Here is a 22,436-nt window from a genome sequence, read left to right as displayed (position 1 = left end):
ATGTAGGAAATATAAACATACTACGTTTTATAGGAAAGGGTTGCACAATATATATATATATATATATATATATATATATATACACACACACACACACACACACGCTTGTAGTGTTACAAGTGGAACATGCCTGAACGGGGGCAAATGCTAAAATATGCTGACGCGTTTCGAGGATAACCTCTTCATCAGAGCTTTGGAAGGTGAAAACCAGTCTGTGTAGACACATGTACCAATACATTTGCACATGGGAAGGAGTGGTTAGTGGGGAGATTTAACGTGTAGAAAAGTTAGTTCTCCTTAACTCCATGTAGGTCCACATCTGAGCGCTCTATGGCAGCAAGGGTGTGTGTGCAAGGAGATCCTACTTGTAGAAATGGGACAGTCCGGTGTACCTGTTGCAGAAGCTTTAGAGGAAACTGCAGCCTGCAGGCGTCCTTCGGTGGCCAAGAATACAGTATAGTGGGAGATGAGAGGTGTCTCCAAAAAGTGCCAAGTCGTGTACCTGTAGGCGCTGTGTCTGTCGCCATCCATGAAGAACATGGACGCTGTGAGGAGGAAGTAGGGATCCACAAACCAACCACGCCAGTATAGATCTGCTTCTGTGCTTGGCATGGTCAGAATGAAAAGGAGGACAGGCAGGATTACCAGGTATTTGGGAAAAAGTCTAAAAAATAAAAACAGACACTAGTTATCTTACATTACTTGTAATCACATATACATACAGTGCCTTGAAAAAGTATTCATACCCCTTGAAATTTTCCATATTTTGTCATGTTACAACCAAAAACGTAAATGTAGTTTAGTGGGATTTTATGTGATAGACCAACACAAAGTGGCACATAATTGTAAAGTAGAAGAAAAATCATAAATTTCAATTTTTTTTACAAATAAGTATCTGAAAAGTGTGACGTGCATTTGTATTCAGCCCGTTTACCCTGATACCCCTAACTAAAATCTAGTAGAACCAATTGCCTTCAGAAGTCACCTAATTAGTAAATAGAGTCTACCTGTGTGCAATTTAATCTCTATATAAATACAGCTGTCCTTTGAACCCCTCAGAGGTTTGTTAGAGAACCTTAGTGAACAAACAGCATCATCGAGGCCAAAGAACGCACCAGACAGGTCAGGGATAAAGTTGAAGAGATGTTTAAAGCAGGGTTAGGTTATAAAAAAAATCCCAAGCTTTGAACATCTCACAGTGCACTGTTCAATCCATCATCCGAAAATGGAAAGAGTATGGCACACTGCACACTTATCAAGACATGGCCGTCCACCTAAAATGACAGGCTGGGTAAGGAGAGCATTAATCAGAGAAGCAGCCAAGAGGCCCATGGTAACTCTGGAGAAGCTGCAGAGATCCACAGCTCAGGTGGGAGAATCTGTCCACAGGACAACTATCAGTCGTGCACTCCACAAATCTGGCCTTTATGGAAGAGTGGCAAGAAGAAACCATTGTTGAAAGAAAGCCTTAAGAAGTCCTGTTTGCAGATTGCGAGAAGCCATGTGGGGGACACAGCAAACATGTAGAAGAAGGTGCTCTGGTCAGATGAGACTAAAATTGAACTTTTTGGCTTAAAAGCAAGACGCTGTGTGTGGCGGAAAACTAACACTGAACATCAACCTAAACACACCATCTCCACTGTGAAACATGGTGGTGGAAGCATCATGTTGTGGGGATGCTTTTCGTCAGCAGGGACAAGAAAGCTGGTCCGAGTTGATGGGAAGATGGATGGAGTCAAATACAGGGCAATGTTAGAAGAAAACCTGTAATGCCCTGTACACATGACCGGTTTTGCCATCGGAATAAACTCTGAAGGTTTTTCCGACGGAGTTCAGACGGAATTCTACTCAAGCTGTCTTGCATACACACAACACACTAAATTCCAACTGTCCGGAACGTGGTGACATACAACACGTACAACGGGACTAGAAAATGGAAGTTCAAGAGCCATTAGCCATTAGCTTCCGTCTCGTGCTTGCTTCAGAGCATGCGTCGATTTTGGTGCGTCGGAACAGCATACAGACGAGCAGTTTTTCCAATAGTAATTTGTTCCGTCGGAAAAATATAGAACATGTTCTCTATCTAAGTCCGTCTGAATTTTCGACAGAAAAAGTCCGATGGGGCATACACACGGTCGGAATATACGATGAAAAGCTCCCATCGGACTCTTTCTGTCAGAAATTCCGCTCGTGTGTACGTGGCATTAGAGTCTGCAAAAGACTTTAGACTGGGGCGGAGGTTCACCTTCTAGCAGGACAACGACCCTAAACATACAGCCAGAGCTACAATGGAATGGTTTAGATCAAAGCATATTCATGTGTTAGAATGGCCCAGTCAAAGTCTAGATCTAAATCCAATTGAGAATCTGTGGCAAGACTTGAACATTGCTATTCACAGACGTTCTGGGTATGAGGAGCATGTGACTCACTCCACACGTTAGCACTGAGCCAATTATCGCTCACACAGGGAGCTCATAACCTTCTGTAAGCTACAACTCCAATGAGTTTACATAGAATTCACCTTTTGCTCCTGGTGTCTGAATGGAGTGGTGGGGAATGAAGGAAAGTTAGGCATGCGTTGCTGCAGAGGAAGGGCATTAAAGCAAGGGTAAAAACCTATTTAGACTTAGGTGGAGCTGAAGAGGCAGAATTACTTACCTTATCCCCACTCTGGACAGCTCCATGGCTCACCTCTTCTTCCCCTTCTGGTGCTTTGGGCTGTGGACTGTCCTCTCATCATGTACAATGTAGGGCTATTAACCCTGCCCTGTACTTGGAGGAGGCAGGAGTGCAACCACTTCCAGGAGCACCACCTTCACATCAGAGGTCCTCCAATCATGTGAGAAGACCTCTCATTACATCAGAATTTGCCCCCTCACGTCATAGTCCCCTCCTATCATTTCAGTCTCCACCCTCCCCGTCATGTCAGAGTAACCCCCGTCACATTAGTATATAGGCAAGTGCAGTCTATTTTGTCCAGAGCAGGTGGCGCTCGGCCGCAGCAACAATGCAGGTGGAGTGGGAAATTGAGAGGAACCTAGTTCCTCTATGGTTTCCTTTGTCATAGGGCGGTAGCATCCAATTGGATGCTGGCACCCCATGTGATTTTAGCAGTCTTGGGTCAGGCAGGATCTAGTTAAGGCCCTGGCTCCCGGATTTGGCACTCATTTTGCAGTGTGGGGACAGTATACCCGTCTGTCAGGGCCAGTCCTTAGTGTCAGGGAAAGGTTTCAGAGGAGTAGGGAAAGCGCAGGGACATGTCATACTGAATGGAAACCTCCCCATTTGGGTATGAACCATCCAGGCTGTATTCCAATCCCCGAGACAGACACTATCGGCTTCCCTGAGACTTCTATCTACTGACACATTGCTGTTACGCTTTGTGAGTGTTCCCGGTCGGGTTGCATTCCCACCATGCCTGTTGTGTATTGCTGGACTTCCGTTACAATACATTCCTGTTTTTGCACCTGGACTCTGAGTGTTTTCTGTCCGCCGCACCTCGCTGCACCTACCCACAAGTAGTATCCCATCCTAGAATCCTTCCATCACATCAGAAGCCTTATTCCTCCTATTAGAGTCCCTCCTATATATCAGAGTCCCGCCTATACCATACCTATACCATATCTCCCAACTTTCTGGGTATGGGAATGAGGGTTACCTATTAGCAAACGTTTGTAGGCATAGGACACACCCCATGTATCGCCCTCCTTAAAGGAGAATTGTACAAAAAAAAAATGATTGGTTAAACCCACAAGTGCTTTTTTTACCACTACTATTCCATCATTTTGGCCTTCAGCAGCAGCAAATCCATAAATTTTGAAAATGGATGCAGCAATTTAGATATTGGAAGAAAGGTTTAGTCCTGTAAAACACTTTTATAGATAAATAGTGCAGTTTCTATACAACTATATAGATCAGTCCAAAATGATGGACAAATGAGGAGGAAAGAGGGACAGAGGGACTTTGTTCCAAATCAGGGACAGTCCATGAAAATCAGGTACAGTCCCTCAAAATCAGGGACAGTTGGGAGCTATGCTATACATCAGGATCACAGTCCTCTCTTCCCATCAGTTCCCCACCTTACTCCAGCAGCATGGCAGGGGGGCAAGAAGTGCACTCTGTCCTCTCCTACATGCTGCCTGCCCTGGGTCATCTCCATGCTTTGCCATGGTGTGGATGGGACACCAAGCATTCTGTCTCTAGATCTTCATTTGGTTGGTATGGTGCTGGTAGCCCGCCTACACCATGGCAGCACATGATGTGAATCCAAAGTGTCCCATGTTCACAACACCCCAGGGGATCCCAAATGGCACCCAGAAATAGAAACACAGATCAATCAATGACAGCTAGGCTACTGACCTTCACAGAAAGAGGAGAGCAGTGACCACCCATGTGTTCCCTCTTCTTCCTTTTCCATTTAAAAATATTCCAGGTGAACCTGATATCATATTATCCGTGTTTACTGGTTGATGACTTTTATCTCCTCTCTTATTCTCCTTTGATTCCTTAACGTGGCACTTTTTTCTCCCATCGCCGCGAGTAAAGAAGAAGAAAGCGCAGTGACTAATGGAGTGCATTGCTTCTGTCAGCGTTAGTACATTTGCCTTAAATTACAGTCATTACCCTATCATCAGATTGAGCTGTTTTCTTACTTAATGACATCCCGCTGCTTGCGACTTGGGCAGCCTGCAGGTTTTACTAAAAGAAAAACTCTCTAGTAATACTGTAATTATATGTTTGTATTAATGTTTCTGTATTTCGGAGTTATTTACCAGGAAGGAGAAGAAAAACACAAATGGTGCCGCTAAATTATTAATTCGCGCCATGTGATTTCTCTGCGTATAGAGTCACCTACACCTCTTAGACAGCCAGAGCGGAGGAGACATCTGTCATCGGAAGAGGCTAATGTGGCAGCACTGCCTGTCGTTTCTGATCCTGTAATCATCTCTTTGGGGATATTATTATCTTTATAATGTTTATTTGTAAACTATTTCTCTATGGGCCGCTGAACTGAATCTTTATTAATTGAAGGTCCTGACAGCGGCTCGGAGCAAACAAAGGCAGGAAAGGAGAAGAATACACTCCATATGTATCAGCTGAAATTAGGTGTAATGTCATATCAGTCGTGTCTCGGAGGTATTGCACTTCATTTAACACAGAGTTCCACTTTAACTGCTCTTTCACCTGCACATCCTTTATGGAGCAGAACAAATTTTACATTCCTGCTATGGACCCCTTTATTTGGTGATAACTTACCTGAAGCTGAACTCTGGGAATTAGACAAAATCTACCCTTACAGTGGATAGCCCTGCACTGCAAGGGTTAAATCCTCCTTTAGTCTAGGGGTAGAGGCAGAGGTGTAACTAGAACCTTCAGGGCCCCAGTGCAAGAGACCATGAAGGGCTCTCCTGGGGCCCTTTCCATCGGTCCCTGGACCCTTCCCTCTGGGCTGGGCCCTTCCAAATAGTTTCCGGCCCTTTACTGCCATTGCAAGGCCCTTTATAAGCCCTGGTTCCCACTGAGACACATAAAGTCGCATGACAAATCAAAACACATTCATTTCAATGGGTGCTATCCTAATCAATGTGACTCAAGTCGCAGTGACAAAAAAAGGATCCTGCACTACTTTTATATGCCTTTGGTGCAATTTGAGTGTCATATGCTGCAATGTTATATACAAAATTTGCAAGGAAATCGCAAGCAAGTCCCATGCAAGTTGCAGGACTTTGAAGTAGCAGCAGTGTAACCTGAGCCTTATGGTCCCATAGTGGGCCCTCCCACGGTGGCGGAAGGCCAAGGCCCAGAAGTAAATGCGACCTTTGCGACCCTGGAAGTTCCATCACTGTGTGTGGGAATACAGTGTGTAATACTTACCCTATCCCTTTATCCGGCAGGCTATAGTGTTATTTTTTGCCCACAACTCCAGGCTATGGATGGTACCTTGGCATCATCAAGTACAATGCAGTCTATTAACCCGGTGGAGGAGACAAGCAGGTGGCCTTGGAGAGTGGGAGTGCCTTGGAGAGGCAACAGTGTTGGACCCATTGCATGGAACCTTGTTGCAACCAGAAGTAAGGTAAGTATTATATCTTGTCCCAGCATTCCTAGACTAAACGAACATTTAACCCTATGCAGTGGGGCCTGTACGTTTTGCTTAATTCCCAGAAATCAGCTTTAAAGCATCACATACCTTGTGGAGATTGAGCTGAATTTGGGACTTCTTTTGCACTTCTTGTCCAACACCCATGGTAGTGGTGACAGGAGATGTGAGGGCACAGAGTGGTATGAGGGCCACTTTTGTGGGCAGCGCCAACTGTTGGCTGCAAGCAGGGCAGGACTTAGGGTGGTGGGGGCCCCTGGGCTTGAGTCACTTTTGGGCCCTACCTTCTATACATTACTTTAAACCTTTAGTTTTCTTTTAAGTGCTCCACTCTTATACCGTTTGTCCGCCATTATATCACTGTCTAATGCAGACAGGTTTTCTTAACGGCAGTAAACGAGGCACTACATAACTGCCAATAACCAATCAGCAAACCTCAAGATAAGAGTTTAAGGAATTTTAAGGAAAAAAACTATTTAAGGAAAAAAACTTACATTTAAATGCTCATCAACGCAGCCTTGCACAGCGTCCGCTGCATGCTTGTCCAGTGTCATTTGCAGCCTTGTCAATGTCATTTGCAGCCTTGCCCAGTGACATTGCAGCCTTGTCAGTGTCATTTGCAGCCTTATCAGTGTCATTTGCAGCCTTGTCAGTGTCATTTGCAGCCTTATCAGTGTCATTTGCAGCCTTGCAGCCTTGTCAGTGTCATTTGCAGCCTTGCAGCCTTGTCAGTGTCATTTGCAGCCTTGCAGCCTCCATCTGCAGCCTTATCAGTGTCCATCTGCAGTCTTGTCTGTGTCATTTGCAGCCTTGCCCAGGCTGTAGTTAAACTGCAGTGACTTCACAGTGTCACTGCAGTTTAAATATGACGCCACCAAGATACACATAGCCGGTCCTGTGTATCTCGGCTCCTGCCGGCTTTTTTTGGCTCCTCTCGCAGTCCCGCCCAGTCCCGCCCTATAATGGACATAACACAGGTCCAATGGCGGGACTGGGCGTGACTGTGAGCAGAGGCGAGCGCCGCCATAGAGCTAGCTGAATGTACTCGGCTAGCTCCGCTCACAGTCACGCCCAGTCCCTGTGTTATGTCCATCATAGGGCAGGACTAGGCGTGACTGTGAGCGGAACTAGCTGAGTATAGCCAAGTACACTCGGCTGGGGCCCGTGGGGCCCCCTATTGGACGGGGCCCATGGGCTTGAGCCCAGTCAAGCCCTATGGTAAGTCCAGCCCTGGCTGTAAGGCACAACACAGATTATTGTGGACCTCCATATAGGGATCAGAGGCAGGAACGTAGTGGCACCTGATCATAGGACAGGAGCAAAGACAGGACAGAAACTATAGGTCATCAACAGCTGAGCAAGGAAGTGCCTAATCAGAAGGCAAGAGACATTGTAAGCATACAGGTCAAGGTCAACAGACAATAGAGAAGTACAGGAACATAAGGTAGATTTGGGATACAAGCCGGGTTCAGCTCACAGCCAGGCAGTGAGGTACCGAATCAGGAAGCAGGATACAAAGTCCAAACACAGGCCAACATGAAAACGGGCAGACAGGAATCCAAAGGCAGGTCAATAGCAAGCCGGGTCATATACAGGAAAGCAAAAGTACCAAGTCAGGTCACAGGTAAATCAGGCACTGGCTGAAGAGCACTCAGCAATCTGTACATGTCACATTCCAGCTTAAATAGGCCGTTTGCCACCAGTATCAGTGCTAAGCATGCACATTCACCTATGTGACGTCACCACCCCTCCTTTCCACTTTGTCCAATCAGAGAACACTTTGCATTTATTGAGAAAATGCAAAGCATTTTCTGAATGGCGCCTGTGCTAAGTGGCCAAACTCCTGTGTTCATAATGCAGCATGTGGGGAGGTACAGTGCGGTGCAGCGTGGTGCAGCGGCGGTAAACCCTATTGAAGTTAAAGTTCAGCAAAGCACAACTAACCCCGTGGGATGACAATCCGATCGGGTGTACTCACAGAATGTTACAGTGATAAGAATAGCAGTAAGTATCAAGTGTGCCGACAGCGTCTGTTTAGAGGGGCGTAATGCGGCTTGACCGGTCCTTACCCAAGTGGGGAAGGATGGCGTGTCCCTGCACTTTGCCCACTCATTTGGAACCTCTCCCTACCGCTAATACTGTCCCTGACAGACAGTTGAACTGTCCCTACATTACCCACATGTGAGATGCGTGCCAAGGGTGGGAGCCAGGGTCCTAAATAGACGCTGCCTGTCCCAAGATGGCCGCCAGAGCCACATGGAGCGCCAGCATCCAATCTGATAGCTCCCACAGTGACCCAGGAAACCATAGAGGAACCATGTTCCTCTTGACTTCCTCTCCCACTGCAATGCCACTGTGGTTTGAGCATCACCTGCAGTGGAGAAAGCAGACTGCACCTGCCTACAAACAAACCAGCCACTCCGCACAGGACCCAGAAGCCAGTGGAGATAACTGAAGTAGCAGTTCCTGAGGAATCCCACAGGTATGGTATACATAGTTACACTATATTACCAAAAGTATTGGGACACCTGCTTTTACACGCACATGAACTTTACTGGCATAAGGGTTTTAGTCTGTAAGGTTCAATATTGAGTTGGCCCACCCTTTGCAGTTATAACAGCTTCAACTCTTCTGGGAAGGCTGTCCACAAGGTTTAGGAGTGTGTCTATGGGAATGTTTGATCATTCTTCCAGAAGTGCATTTGTGGGGACAATTTTGGATTTTGGACCATTTCATTCTCCCATTTTTGTGGGAACAATTTGGAGATGGCCCCTTCCTGTTCCAACATGACTGTGCACCAGTGCACAAAGCAAGGTCCATAAAGACTGGATGAGCGAGTTTGGGGTGGAGGAACTTGACTGGCCTGCACAGAGTCCTGACCTCAACCTGATAGAACACCTTTGGGATGAATTCGAGCGTAGAGACTGTGAGCCAGGCCTTCTCGTCTACATCAGTGCCTGACCTCACTAAACCTTGTGGACAGCCTTCCCATAAGTGTTGAAGCTGGTAAAGCTGCAAAGGGTGGGCCAACTCAATATTGAACCCTACGGACTAATGCCCCGTACACACGGTCAGATTTTCCGACGGAAAATGTGTGATAGGACCTTGTTGTCGGAAATTCCGACCGTGTGGGGGCTCCATCACACATTTTCCATCGGATTTTCCGACACACAAAGTTTGAGAGCAGGCTATAAAACTTTCCGACAACAAAATCCATTGTCGGAATTTCCGATCGTGTGTACACAAATCCGACGCACAAAGTGCCACGCATGCTCAGAATAAATAAAGAGATGAAAGCTATTGGCTACTGCCCCGTTTATAGTCCCGACGTACGTGTTTTACGTCACCGCGTTCAGAATGATCGGATTTTCCGACAACTTTGTGTGACCGTGTGTATGCAAGACAAGTTTGAGCCAACATCCGTCGGAAAGAATCCTAGGATTTTGTTGTCGGAATGTCCGATCAATGTCCGACCGTGGGTACGGGGCATAAGACTGGGATGCCATTAAAGTTCATGTGCGTGTAAAAAAGGCAGGCGTCCCATTACTTTTGGTAATATAGTGTACATTGGTTCAAGCTGGTCCAATGCATTTCTATATAAAATGTCCCATTCTTCTTTAAAGATAATTCTGATGATGGAAGGAGTTGTTTATTTTATCTGTTTGGTTTTTGGTTGAAGTAGTGTCTATTTTCAACCTGAGTAAATAGTTACATAGTAGGTCAGGTTGAAAAAAGACACAAGTCCATCAAGTCCAACCTATGTGTGTGATAATGTGTCAGTATTAAATATGTAACCATAAAGGTTTTCTTGCACAAAAACTGGGGCTTTATGTTCTCCTGGGAGTCCTGCAGGTAGCTTCGTTCATGAGATGGCGCTACTCCTGGTTAGATGAATAGAAACTTGGAGCACGGGGATCGTGACTTGTAGACTTTACTGGAAAGCTATTATCAACCTGAGACTTCACATGAAAGCTGTTACTGGCTCAGCAAGAACTGAGAGGTGTAAAAAATGTGTGGATATTAGTAGTGTAAAGAACCACTTTGCAAACAATGAAACAGCTCAAGTTATAAAAAAAATTGTGAGACTTCAGTCCTATTGTGGTTGTAATAAAACAAATGTAGAGGAAATGTTTAATCCTCAGCCAGATGTACAGAATATTTCACTTTGTGCTCCTAAACATCTTCCATGTATGTTAGTTGTAATTTCATACGTATAGTATATATGGGAGTAGGCATACGCTGGCTGTACTTCCTGCTCTGCAGTGCCACACAGTAGTTGTCCTTTGCTGTTTCTTCTTGCAGTGCATGCCTGTGGAGTTGATTCACCAAAGGCAAATCTGCTGCGAACCTTGCAAGGGAAGTTGCACTTTGCAAGGGAATTTTCCCCAGAGCTTACTATTTAAGGTGAAGCTCTGCTGACTTCCATCGTCCAATCATGTGCGAGCTAAAATGCTGCTTCTTTATTTTCCTTGCATATGATTGGGTATTCTCATAGCTCCCAACTGTCCCTGATTTGGAGGAACTGTCCCTGATTTGGAGGGACTGTCCCTGATTTGGAGCAATGTCCCTCTGTCCCTCTTTCCTCCTCATTTGTCCCTCATTTTGGTCTGATCTATATAGATGTGTATAAAATGCACTTTTTATCTATCAAAAAGTGTTTCCCAGCACTAAACCTTTCATCTGATTTCTAAATTGCTGCATTTGTAAATTCCAAAAGCCAATATAATGGAATAGTAGTTGTAAAAAAAGCACTTGTGGGTTTAACCAATCTTGTTTTCTTGTACAATTCTCCTTTAAGGGGGCGTGGCAGGGGGTGTGTCCTATGCCTGCATACTTTTGCTGATAGGTGTCCCTCATTCCCATCTCAAAAAGTTGGGAGGTTTGGGTATTCTTTGTAAAAGGAAACTTCACCACATTCACCAAATTTTGTGGCAACTTCCCTTGCAAAGTGTACAGCCTATTTGCATAGCTCCCAACTGTCCCTGATTTGGAGCAATGTCCCTCTGTCCCTCATTCCTCCTCATTTGTCCCTCATTTTGGTCTGATCTATATAGTTGTATATAAAATGCACTTTTTATCTTTCAAAACGTGTTTCCCAGCCCTAAACATTTCATCCAATTTCTATATTGCTGCATTTGTAAATTTCAAAAGCCAATATAAAGGAATAGTAGTGGTAAAAAAAAACAACTTGTGCGTTCAACTAATCATTTTTTTGGTATACTTCTCCTTTAAGGGGACGTGACAGGGTGTGTGTCCTTTATCCACATACATTTGCTAATAGGTGTCCCTTATTCCCATCTAAAAAAGTTGGGAGGTGTACATTTGTCTTTAGTAAATCAACTCATCTGTATCAGCTGATTCTCTGAAAACAATGCTCTCCCCGTGTGGCTGACATCTCATCCTGACAGTTCTTAAAACGCATGTATACGTTTTCTTTTCCTGGTGTTTGTCTTTGGTTTATTCCCCAGCACCGCTCCTGGTGCAGAATTCCACACAGCTACTTTATGGTCTCCAGCAAGACACCACACACCACTATGGAGGGACTCCTTGTCCTGGTCCCCTAGCACCAGACTTGTTGTGTTGTATAGCTATTTTTCTGTGTTGGATAGAGTAGGGATGTGTTAGAACCTCTGTTGAGTTTTAATTGCTGTCTGCGTCGCAGTTGGGGAGAGTTACCTCATTGTTTTATTCTGATGAACATTATCATTGAGACAGGAAGTGATGGATATTCCAAAATGTTTAAGTTGTCAACAGAGCAAGACATGAGAGTGAGGGCCAGTTCACACCACAAAAATGCACTCCGGATATGTTCTAGATCAGTTTTTTGCTTACAGTTCACACCACACACAGTTCCAGTGCGTTTTTCATACAATTTGTTATGTTCCGGTACAGTTCTGTGCATAAAAGTTGCAGCATGTTCTACTTTTTTTCCTGCACCGGAAACTGACCGGAAACCGACTGGAACTGACTGCACTGGTGTGAACTAGAGCCTTTGGAATACATGAAAAACACTGTGCATACATTTTTAATGCAGGGAAAAAAAGCGCACTGAACTGCATCTGGTGTGAACTAGCACTAAATCTTCTAACGAGAACACCTGTTTTGATGATAACTATATCTGGTCTCTCACAGTACACAGAACATGGAAATGCAATGGTTTTAGTAAATATAAACTGCTAAATACCTTTTCTCATCAGCAGTATATAGCAGTCTTGTGACTTCTATCAGTGTCTGTTTAAAGCTTGTAGGAGGAGTTTTTTCGTTCTCCTCTGACTGACCTATGAGGCTGCAGGACCCCTGACCCTCTGTCTGAACAGTGCTGATTGGCCCTGTGCTGATCACATGCCCCCTCCCAAAAAAAAAAAAAAAACTCTCTAGCAATACACACCAAACTGAGCATGTGCAGAGTGCTCCCAAGGCTCTGTTCTATCAGGAGATAGATTGGGGACTGTGGAAGTAGGGGAGGATCAGAGAAGACAGGATTAAACTGCCTTTTTACACAATGCAGAGGATTAACCTCTTAGGTTCCACAGCAAGTATAACAAGCATGCTTTACTGCATATACTGACTGATTTTACTGTTGTGGGTTTTAGTAAAACTTTAAATGCAATGTAGTCTTTTGAAATAGACTCACACAAGACAATCTAAGTTATTTTAAACACCTAAGATGCACACCTGTGTCCTATTATTGTAACTTGGTTTGCAGGGACTGGCCCTCCTTTGAAACCGATGCTTCTGTCTCTCTTCCTCCCTCAGTTATCCCTATTTTTTTTGGTCTTATTAATATTTAGTATTTAACTATAAAAATTGTTTACTTTACCCAAATTTTCTTCCAACCTCTAATTGATTTCACTTGTTTGTCTTTATTATTTAACCATGACACTTGGTTTTCTTTACCAAAATTTTCTTCCGTCCTCTAATTGATTGCACTTGTTTGTAAAGTTGTACCATTTAACTACCAAAACAAATTTTCTTTACCAAAATTTTCTTCCAGTCTCAAATTGATTGCACTTGTTTGTAAAGCTTTAATATTTAATTATGAAAATTGATTTTCTTTACCAAAATTTTCTTCCAATCTCTAATTGATTGCATTTGTTATTTTGAACGGTCAGTAAGACTAAAAAGCAGTGGTGAAAAATACAGTTATTGAACCAATAATTTTTGCATATTAGTTTATCATTGTCCCCGAATGGAGGCATGGTAAGGGTGTATTTATTGTCAATATACTTTGTTCTAGGTGTTCCTTTCTTTTTGGTGGTGGGTTTTACATCCAGTGTTTTTTCTTTTATAAGGTTTTCCTGGAAGACCTCTGAGTGGACAGACTGCCAGGTTTCCCTGCTTACTAACCAGGACAACGTTCCCTTGGCAGAGGAGCGGGTTCAGTGCGGAGGTGGAATACAGACCCGCAAAGTGTTTTGTGCGCAAACTGTCATAGAATCTGGACCACGTGGACAAAAAGAAGGTCAGTGTTTTAAACTGAATTTCAAGTCATTCTTCCTGGTTACCTGTAGGATGCTAAAGAATTCAAAATCATTTTAGTTTAGTATACCCTTTTTATCACCCTGTGTAAATACGATGGTAGTAACTCTCCACTCTCATAGAATTTAGAATGGTCCCGCTTCCTGGCTATCATCTTCATGTGTCCACATATGGAGCTTAACATTTAGTAAAAATATATTTTTTTTTAAATCAGCATCAGGGATGGTAGTTACAATGAATTAAAATTTGCCTTGTGCTGGTGACTGCTCTGTTCATTGAAATCTTCAGTCCCTCACAGCTGTGATCTTCTGGCACTGTGGGGGCAAATATGAGAAACTGGACCTGTCATAGGCACTCATCAAACTTGAATAATTCATAGAAGCTGTACTACCTTTTCCTGTAATGAAAAGAATACTATGAATGGAGGACAGGCGTATGAAGGACAGGTCCATCTCCTCCATTCATCAAGCACTTTTCAGTGCATGAAGTGATAGTCAGTCCTAAGTGAGTCATTCATGCAGCAGTGGCGCACAACCCAAAAAACCTTGGGCTTCATTGACTGATATGACCTACTCGTTCAGGGCCAACATGTAATCAGGGGCGGTGGAAGTCCCTACAGTTCAGATGCAGTAGGGACAAATTTTTATCCAGGACCTTGCTGCTGGTAAGATCCTGCATACGTCTTATACAGGCAAGTACATAAAGCCTTAGGTGGTACCAGTAATAAATCTACATATTTTAAGGGGTACCTGAGATAGATGACCTGTTCTAGGGGTAACGTGTAGGTTTTTGGCAGCCTGTATAAATACTACTAGTTTCAGACCGAGTAGAGGGGGAAGGAAGTAGTCTACTTAAAAGCAGTAGAATTTCTTCCCCTTGTTTACTGTGCTCAGTGTCATAGCTTTTTTTACCTTAAAGAATAGCTCCCAACTGTCCTTGATTTAGAGCAATGTCCCTCTGTCCCTCTTTCCTCCTCATTTTGGTCTGATATATATAGTTATATATAAAATGCACTTTTTATCTTTCAAATGGTGTTTCCCAGTGCTAAACCTTTCATCCAATTTCTAAATTGCTGCATTTGTCAATTTGAAAAGCCAATATAAAGAAATGGCAGTGGTAAAAAAAAGCACTTGTGGATTTAATTAACCATTTTTTGGGGTTAATTCTCCTTTAAGGGGGCGTGACAGGGAGCGTGTCCTATGCCTACATACGTTAGCTAGTAGGTGTCCCTCATTCCCATCTCAAAATGTTGGGAGGTGTGTCTTAAAGTGTTACTAAACCCAGTAATATGAAAATAGTTCATCCTCCCCCCACAGTGCCCATAGCTTATATATCTTCTTTTTACATTAAAATACTGCCACTATATACCTTTTTGGATGATCTGTATACCACAGTTACATGATAAACTGCACAGTTTCTCCAGTGCTGAGAGTTCAGGAAGGAGGAGATTTTCACTTCAGCCTGTATACACGCCCACATGTGTGATGTCAGTATCATATGACCTGGCTAGCTCTGAGAACAAGTAAATGTTCTCTCCAGCATAAAAGACACAACTGAGCATGTGCAGGTCGGCTACTGTGCCTGTTTTAGCTGGCCTTTACCAGATAGACAGTGCAGGAGGGGAAGGATCTGTGCATACAGGATAAAACAGCCTTTTTACACAATGCAGAGGATTAACCGCTTAAGTTCCACAGTGAGTATAACAAGCATGCTTTGCTGCATATACAGACTGATTTTACTGTTGTTGGTTTAGTAAAACTTTAATGCCTTCTATGGATTAAGGTAAAAAACCCACTATGCTGCAGAATCCCCCCAGCCCCCCCCCCCTATACTTACCTGAGCCCTAACCAATACAGCGACATGCACAAGAGCAGCGTCTCTCGCTGTTGTCTCCCTCCTCATTGGACAGATTGAGAGCATCAGAAGTCATTGGCTCCTGCCGCTGTCAATCAAAAGCTGTGACAAGGGAGATGGGGGTGGGGCCGATGCCCGCTGTCTGTGTTAATGGATGTAGCAGCAGGACTCAGGAGCGAGCCCGCTTGGGTGCCCCCATGGAAAGCAGCTTTCTGTGGGGGCACCCGATGAAGAGGAGGAGCCAGAAACACTAGTGGGGGACCCCAGAAGAGGAGGATCAGGGCTGCTCTGTGCAAAACTATTGGACAGAGCAGTTTTTAAGGGGGAGGTCAGGCTTTAAATCTAACCATTTCAGTACAATTGTTTTTTTTTAGAGAATTTTATGCCAACATTTTAATGCCAGACTTCAGGGGGCAAAACAAGTAAAATCTGGAAATCTCTGCATGACCTTTTGATATAAAAGTCTATCTAGGAAGGTGAGCGTGTGGCCACTGGGGAAGGTGGAGGTCACCAGTGTATATTTATGGTTTCATATATTGCACAAGGATATTAGAAGATGTAACTAATGGACATGGTCTATTATTTACAATACATTGCATTCAAGTTTTTGATTTTCTATGTTCACATATGGATATTTTTTTTTATTGTGTTTTGGTTATTTATATTAATGTGATACGCAAATTGTTGATTGATTTTATTCATATGGTACATGTTGTTTTATGTTAATGCAATTGATGATATACAGTATGTGTATGGGTGTACAGCACAGGATTTGAAGCACTAGGATTGATTTATTTGCATTTAGCTTGGCATATTTCATAAATACACACTAAGTTTTATTAAACATGGGACAGGGGAGCCTGCTGTGTTACTACATAAAAGGGAATCATGCACAATGAGGATTTTTCATTAAAGTGGTATTAAACCCTCATAAATTTTAGCTTAACCTACTGAGCACAATAACATAACATTTCCCAATAAACTATTGTTACAATTCTTACCTCAGCACTTACAGTTTACATCCTTCAATGCCGCTGGCTTCTGATCTCCTAATGCTGCTTAGCTGAACTTCTGGTCTTCAGTTAACAGTTGACAGTGCAGTTCATAGCCAGTCTGTTCGCTCGGAGGCAGGGAAGGGGAGAAGGGAGGAGGAGGGGAGTGCCTTGCCATCCTAGGCTATGGGGCTGTGTGTTTCTATTGATGCACATAGTGTAGAAAGACACAACTCTAGTCCCTGCATGCAAGGGGGATTCATAGGATGCTGCAAGAGAAAGGAGCCACCCTGAAACAGGAAACGTAGGACAGTGGTCAAGGCACCAGCTTAAACTGGAACCAGTAGTGTAGCGTGGGTTGCTAGGGCCTGGGGTAAGGCAATTTTTGCAACCCCTAACCTGTGGACCGCTAGCACTCCCTGACTTCCTTCCACCAGAATACATATACACATACAGTGTGTGTATATATATATATATATATATATATATATATACAGTAGGGACGGAAAGTATTCAGACCCCCTTAAATTTTTCACTCTTTGTTATATTGCAGCCATTTGCTAAAATCATTTAAGTTCATTTTTTTCCTCATTAATGTACACACAGCACCCCATATTGACAAAAAAACACAGAATTGTTGACATTTTTGCAGATTTATTAAAAAAGAAAAACTGAAATATCACATGGTCCTAAGTATTCAGACCCTTTGCTCAGTATTTAGTAGAAGCCCCTTTTGATCTAATACAGCCATGAGTCTTTTTGGGAAACATGCAACAAGTTTTTCACACCTGGATTTGGGGATCCTCTGCCATTCCTCCTTGCAGATCCACTCCAGTTCTGTCAGGTTGGATGGTAAACGTTGGTGGACAGACATTTTTAGGTCTCTCCAGAGATGCTCAATTGGGTTTAAGTCAGGGCTCTGGCTGGGCCATTCAAGAACAGTCACAGAGTTGTTGTGAAGCCACTCCTTCGTTATTTTAGCTGTGTGCTTAGGGTCATTGTCTTGTTGGAAGGTAAACCTTCGGTCTAGTCTGAGGTCCTGAGCACTCTGGAGAAGGTTTTCGTCCCGGTTATCCCTGTACTTGGCCGCATTCATCTTTCCCTCGATTGCAACCAGTCGTTCTGTCCCTGCAGCTGAAAAACACCCCCACAGCATGATGCTGCCACCACCATGCTTCACTGTTGGGACTGTATTGGACAGGTGATGAGCAGTGCCTGGTTTTCTCCACACATACCGCTTAGAATTAAGGCCAAAAAGTTCTATCTTGGTCTCATCAGACCAGAGAATCGTATTTCTCACCATCTTGGAGTCCTTCAGGTGTTTTTTAGCAAACTCCATGTAGGCTTTCATGTGTCTTGCACTGAGGAGAGGCTTCCGTCGGGCCACTCTGCCATAAAGCCCCGACTGGTGGAGGGTTGCAGTGATGGTTGACTTTCTACAACTTTCTCCCATCTCCCGACTGCATCTCTGGAGCTCAGCCACAGTGATCTTTGGGTTTTTCCTTACCTCTCTCACCGAGGATCTTCTCCCCCGATAGCTCAGTTTGGCCGGACGGCCAGCTCTAAGAAGGGTTCTGGTCGTCCCAAACGTCTTCCATTTAAGGATTATGGAGGCCACTGTGCTCTTAGGAACCTTAAGGAACCTTAAGAAAGGAACCAGCAGAAATTTTTTTGTAACCTTGGCCAGATCTGTGCCTTGCCACAATTCTGTCTCTGAGCTCTTCAGGCAGTTCCTTTGACCTCATGATTCTCATTTGCTCTGACATGCACTGTGAGCTGTAAGGTCTTCTATAGACAGGTGTGTGGCTTTCCTAATCAAGTCCAATCAGTATAATCAAACACAGCTGGACTCAAATGAAGGTGTAGAACCATCTCAAGGATGATCAGAAGAAATGGACAGCATCTGAGTTAAATATATGAGTGTCACAGCAAAGGGTCTGAATACTTAGGACCATGTGATATTTCAGTTTTTCTTTTTTAATAAATCTGCAAAAATGTCAACAATTCTGTGTTTTTCTGTCAATATGGGGTGCTGTGTGTATATTAATGAGGAAAAAATGAACTTAAATGATCTTAGCAAATGGCTGCAATATAACAAAGAGTGAAAAAATTAAGGGAGTCTGAATACTTTCCGTCCCCACTGTATATTGTATATATGATACATAGTAGGAAAATCTGTTACTTACCTGAGCTCCTCTGTGTACCCGGCTTTCTCATTGACTCTTATGCACACGATCGGATTTTCCGACGGGAAATGTTGGATGTGAGCTTGTTGGCGGTAAGTCTGATCCTGTGTATGAGGCTTTAGTGGTGCCTCCTGTGGCCCTTTGTCACCCCTGGAGTGATGGGAGGCTGATGCCCAGCTTGCAGTACACCAACACAGGGTGGCCCATGGCCCTGACCAGTTGGGATGTCAGGCACTGGGCTGTAGCCTAGTCGCTCCTGCTTGTGGTCTTGGATTATTGCTCTCCTTCCATATGGAGCCAGTTTGTTCTTCTGTTACACCCTAGAAATTCTCTCCAAGTTCAAAATCAGCAATCTAAAAGCAAAATCAGCAGTTTGAGAGCCTGTAGGCTCCCCTCTCTGAGGCCTTGGGTCCACCATGTCCTCCTGCTCATCTTTTTGACTGCTCTGTTGGCTCAGCCGACCACCATTAACCTGTCTTCACCATGTACAGCATGCCCACTGGTGCACAGGCACAAGCTATAGTCTGTGCAATGGAACTAGCCTACCATGTTCCAGCACTGCCATTATTCTTCTGTCTCCATCTATTCAAAGATGTCCACACCCTGGGAGAGGATGCTCTGCCAGCCTAGGCCTTTAGTGGTGCCCCTGTGTACCAGTGTGCCCACATGCACTGCAGCCCCCTGGTTGACACGCCGGGCACAGATTTCCTCTAGAAGGCACATGTAGCTCTCTCTGCTGGGAGCTGTCCACTCTGTTGCTAGTGCTGAACTGTGTTCAACCTCCTACTATGTGGCTTTGCTCTTTTCAAATTTTTCATCCGTAAGAATTTTGCACTGGGGACCAACACCCCACAATACGCCACTGACTGGAAATAGGCAAGGAGCTGCAAACTCTGTAAGTGATTAAATCAGCTGCTGAAGTGCTTAAAACATAAGGGTTTTTATATCACTTTAACTAGAGATCCCCTTAAAATAAGAGCAGTCAGTGGCAACCAAGACAAAATCATTAGACTGGCATGTAAGAGGGTTTCCAGACTTGTCACACAATTTTAAAGAAGGTCTCTGCATCATCACATCCGTACACAAAGTGGCAGACCTGAATGCGTCAATCTGCTGCCACTCACTACAAATCACTTTATATCATATTGAGCTCCCGTTTCCCTTCGGGGATGCAGCGAATTTCTGTTAAAAGTATAAAAATAAATAAAAAAAAACAGAAAAAACAAAATAGCATTATAGTTCTAGCTATGGAAAATCATTACATTCCATATAACTGTGAGGCTGGGGAAATCAAAAGCTCTAATGCACCGTGAAGAGTGTTTGAAATTAAAGAAAAATGTCCAAAGTCTGTTTACACTTTCATCATTTTTACTAGATGTTTCAATTAAAATGAGATATATTAAAGTGTAACTGTGGCTTCACACAAAAAATCCATAATGGGATGCCATTAAAGTTCATGTGCGTGTAAAGGCAGGAGCCGAAAAACTTTTGATAATATAGTATATATGTGTAGCGCTGGTAGATTTTTTAATCTGCCGCTGATAGGTAAATCTTGTGGGTTACTTGTTATAGGAAGTTGTATTTGCCTCTGTTCCAGCTTGGCTGAGTTGCATGTAGTTCCACACTGTGCCTGTGGGTGTCGTTGTCACCATGGGCTGGTGTTGGAAAAACAACGTGTTGAAGCGTATGAGTGCTCCTCTGTCCCGGAGACAACTCGGTGGAGGTGGTCCTCCGAGTTGCATTCTGGGAGAGGGTATTTATGGGACAGACGCCATGTTTTGGGGTTCGTTTTTAGCCACCTGCTGGCCCTCCTGGCCGACAGGTATGCGTTAAGAGTACCACCTCGTGGTCCTCTGTTCTGGAGGCCCACGTCGCTGCGGCGTGTGGGCCCAGAAGCCTGTCTGGGGCCTACCACAGCAGCAGAGGAACAGTCCTAAGCTGTCTATCCTGAGTGAAGAAGCTGAACAACCGAGGAGATCCCAGGAGAGGACCCGTCATGGAAGGATCACGCAGAGTGCTGGTCTGGAGAGGGGCCTGGTGACTCAGTTGGAGGACGTATCCTGAAGTAATCTTACTGCATAGTACTGCCGGCCTGGCTTAAAGGTTCAAGTACTGTGTCTGACATTCATTGCAAACCAATACATCCTGTGGCAGAGGATCGTACGGGTTTTATTTCAAACAAGTCTGTGGCAGAGACTTTTGTTCGTGCTACGTACTGGCTGCTAGGCAAGTGAGAGAAGCCTATCCAGGCGAGCAAAGATTGAGTCCCACAAGGGGAGTGTATTCAACCATTCAACCGCAAGTGTTCAATTCCAGAGAATGTTCTAAAGAATACTAAGGAAAGGTATTTAAGCTTCCCTGCAACTTTCCTTCTGCCTCTTTCCTGCTACTTCCTTTATTATTTGTTCATAAAAAAAGTGGAAAATCTACTCAAGTGTTGGTGTCTACATCGTCCAGAGGTAAACTCAATGGAACCCTAGACCTGGTGACGGTGAAACAGAGGAATCGAGAGTGAAGGTAACAGCCCGCTTTAAACCAGCAGCTCCACCGAGAGTTAGTGCTACATATGCATCCTCAGAATTCTAAAACTACCATTGTTTCAGAGGAAGTTAAAAAAGTAATAAAGTGAGTCTCAGTTTGCTCAGGAAACAAAGTCTTCCTGATTAGTCTGGAACAAAGTATTTTGAGATCAAACCTTGCTGACTGCATGTATGTGTACGAGACTTATTAAAGTTGACCTTCACTCACTTTTAAGATATCATATAATTCTTGGGGGGTAGCAAGTACCTTTTTCTGAAGGTACCTGCTCCCACTCCCAAATTCCTCACCTTGACAAGGAGGAGGTAGCCTTAGGTCCACCTTCCTCCTGCAGTCCCCTGGAATACATGTCCCATGTGCTAGGAGGCTTTAGGACAATCTGCCTAGTCAGTGGATTTTGTGCATGCGTTGTAGGGGAGCAGCCTGTGAGTGATCAGGAATTCACAGCCATCTCCCGAATCCAAGGAATCGCAGGAATGAAAAGAGGTGTGAAGTCTCTGGGTTCCAGGACGACAGCACTGGACTTCTTGGACTTACCACATTTCTGGTATGTTTTGTTGACTTTTGCTTATTTGATAGCCAGGTGAAGTTCCTCTAAAATGTAACGCAAGTAGGTGAGGTTAATTCAAAACAAGTCAATCACGGGCTTATGGGTCATTGCCTTTTAAAGAATATTTAACCCTAAGAAGAAAAACAATGAAACCCTAACCCCCCCCAAAAAAAATTAAACCTAAACTCTGCGTTCACCTTCACCCTTAGCCCCCTACCCTCTAAGTTCTGACTTTTTTAAACAATGTATTAGGGTAGTCATGGAATTTATGAGGGACATGTAGATGAGAAAAACACTGCTTATATAATATCTAGAAGCTTTTCTTATTTTACTGATGCATTAGTGACATTTTGCGTTGACCATCTAATACATGCTGTGGAGACATCTTCGTGTTAAAGTGGTTCTAAAGGCAGAAGTTTAATACATTCTATGCATTAAGATAAAAAAACCTTCTGTGCGCAGAAGCCCCCCTAATACCATATTTCGAGTCCAGCTATGTTGCACGAGAGTCTTGGCTGTCTGGGACTCTCCTTCCTCATTGGCTGGGATGGCAACAGGGTGCCATTACCTCCTGCTGCTGTCAATCAAAATCAGTGAGCCAATGAGGAGAGAGAGGGGGCGGGGCTCTAAGGCTGAATGGACACACAGAGCAGGGGCTCGGCTCTGGGGGCTGCCATAGCAAGCTGCTTGCTATGGGGACACTTGGCAGGAGGGAGGGGTCCAGAGCATCGGCGAGG

General features: G+C 44.1%; 1 protein-coding gene across 2 annotated transcripts in view; it reads left to right on the top strand.

The window, feature by feature from the left end:
• The window catches only part of THSD7B (thrombospondin type 1 domain containing 7B), an 807,368-nt gene that overhangs the window by 263,249 nt on the left and 521,683 nt on the right, over positions 1-22,436 (top strand). For both annotated transcript variants that reach the window (XM_073634254.1, XM_073634253.1), the window contains exon 6: positions 13,393-13,562. In XM_073634254.1, the coding sequence (XP_073490355.1) occupies positions 13,393-13,562 (170 nt within the window). The remainder of the gene's footprint in view (positions 1-13,392; positions 13,563-22,436) is intronic.

The sequence above is a fragment of the Aquarana catesbeiana genome, linkage group LG06, assembly GCF_042186555.1.
Source record: "Aquarana catesbeiana isolate 2022-GZ linkage group LG06, ASM4218655v1, whole genome shotgun sequence".
NCBI lineage: Eukaryota > Metazoa > Chordata > Amphibia > Anura > Ranidae > Aquarana > Aquarana catesbeiana.
This window is presented reverse-complemented; position numbering and strand designations above follow the sequence as displayed.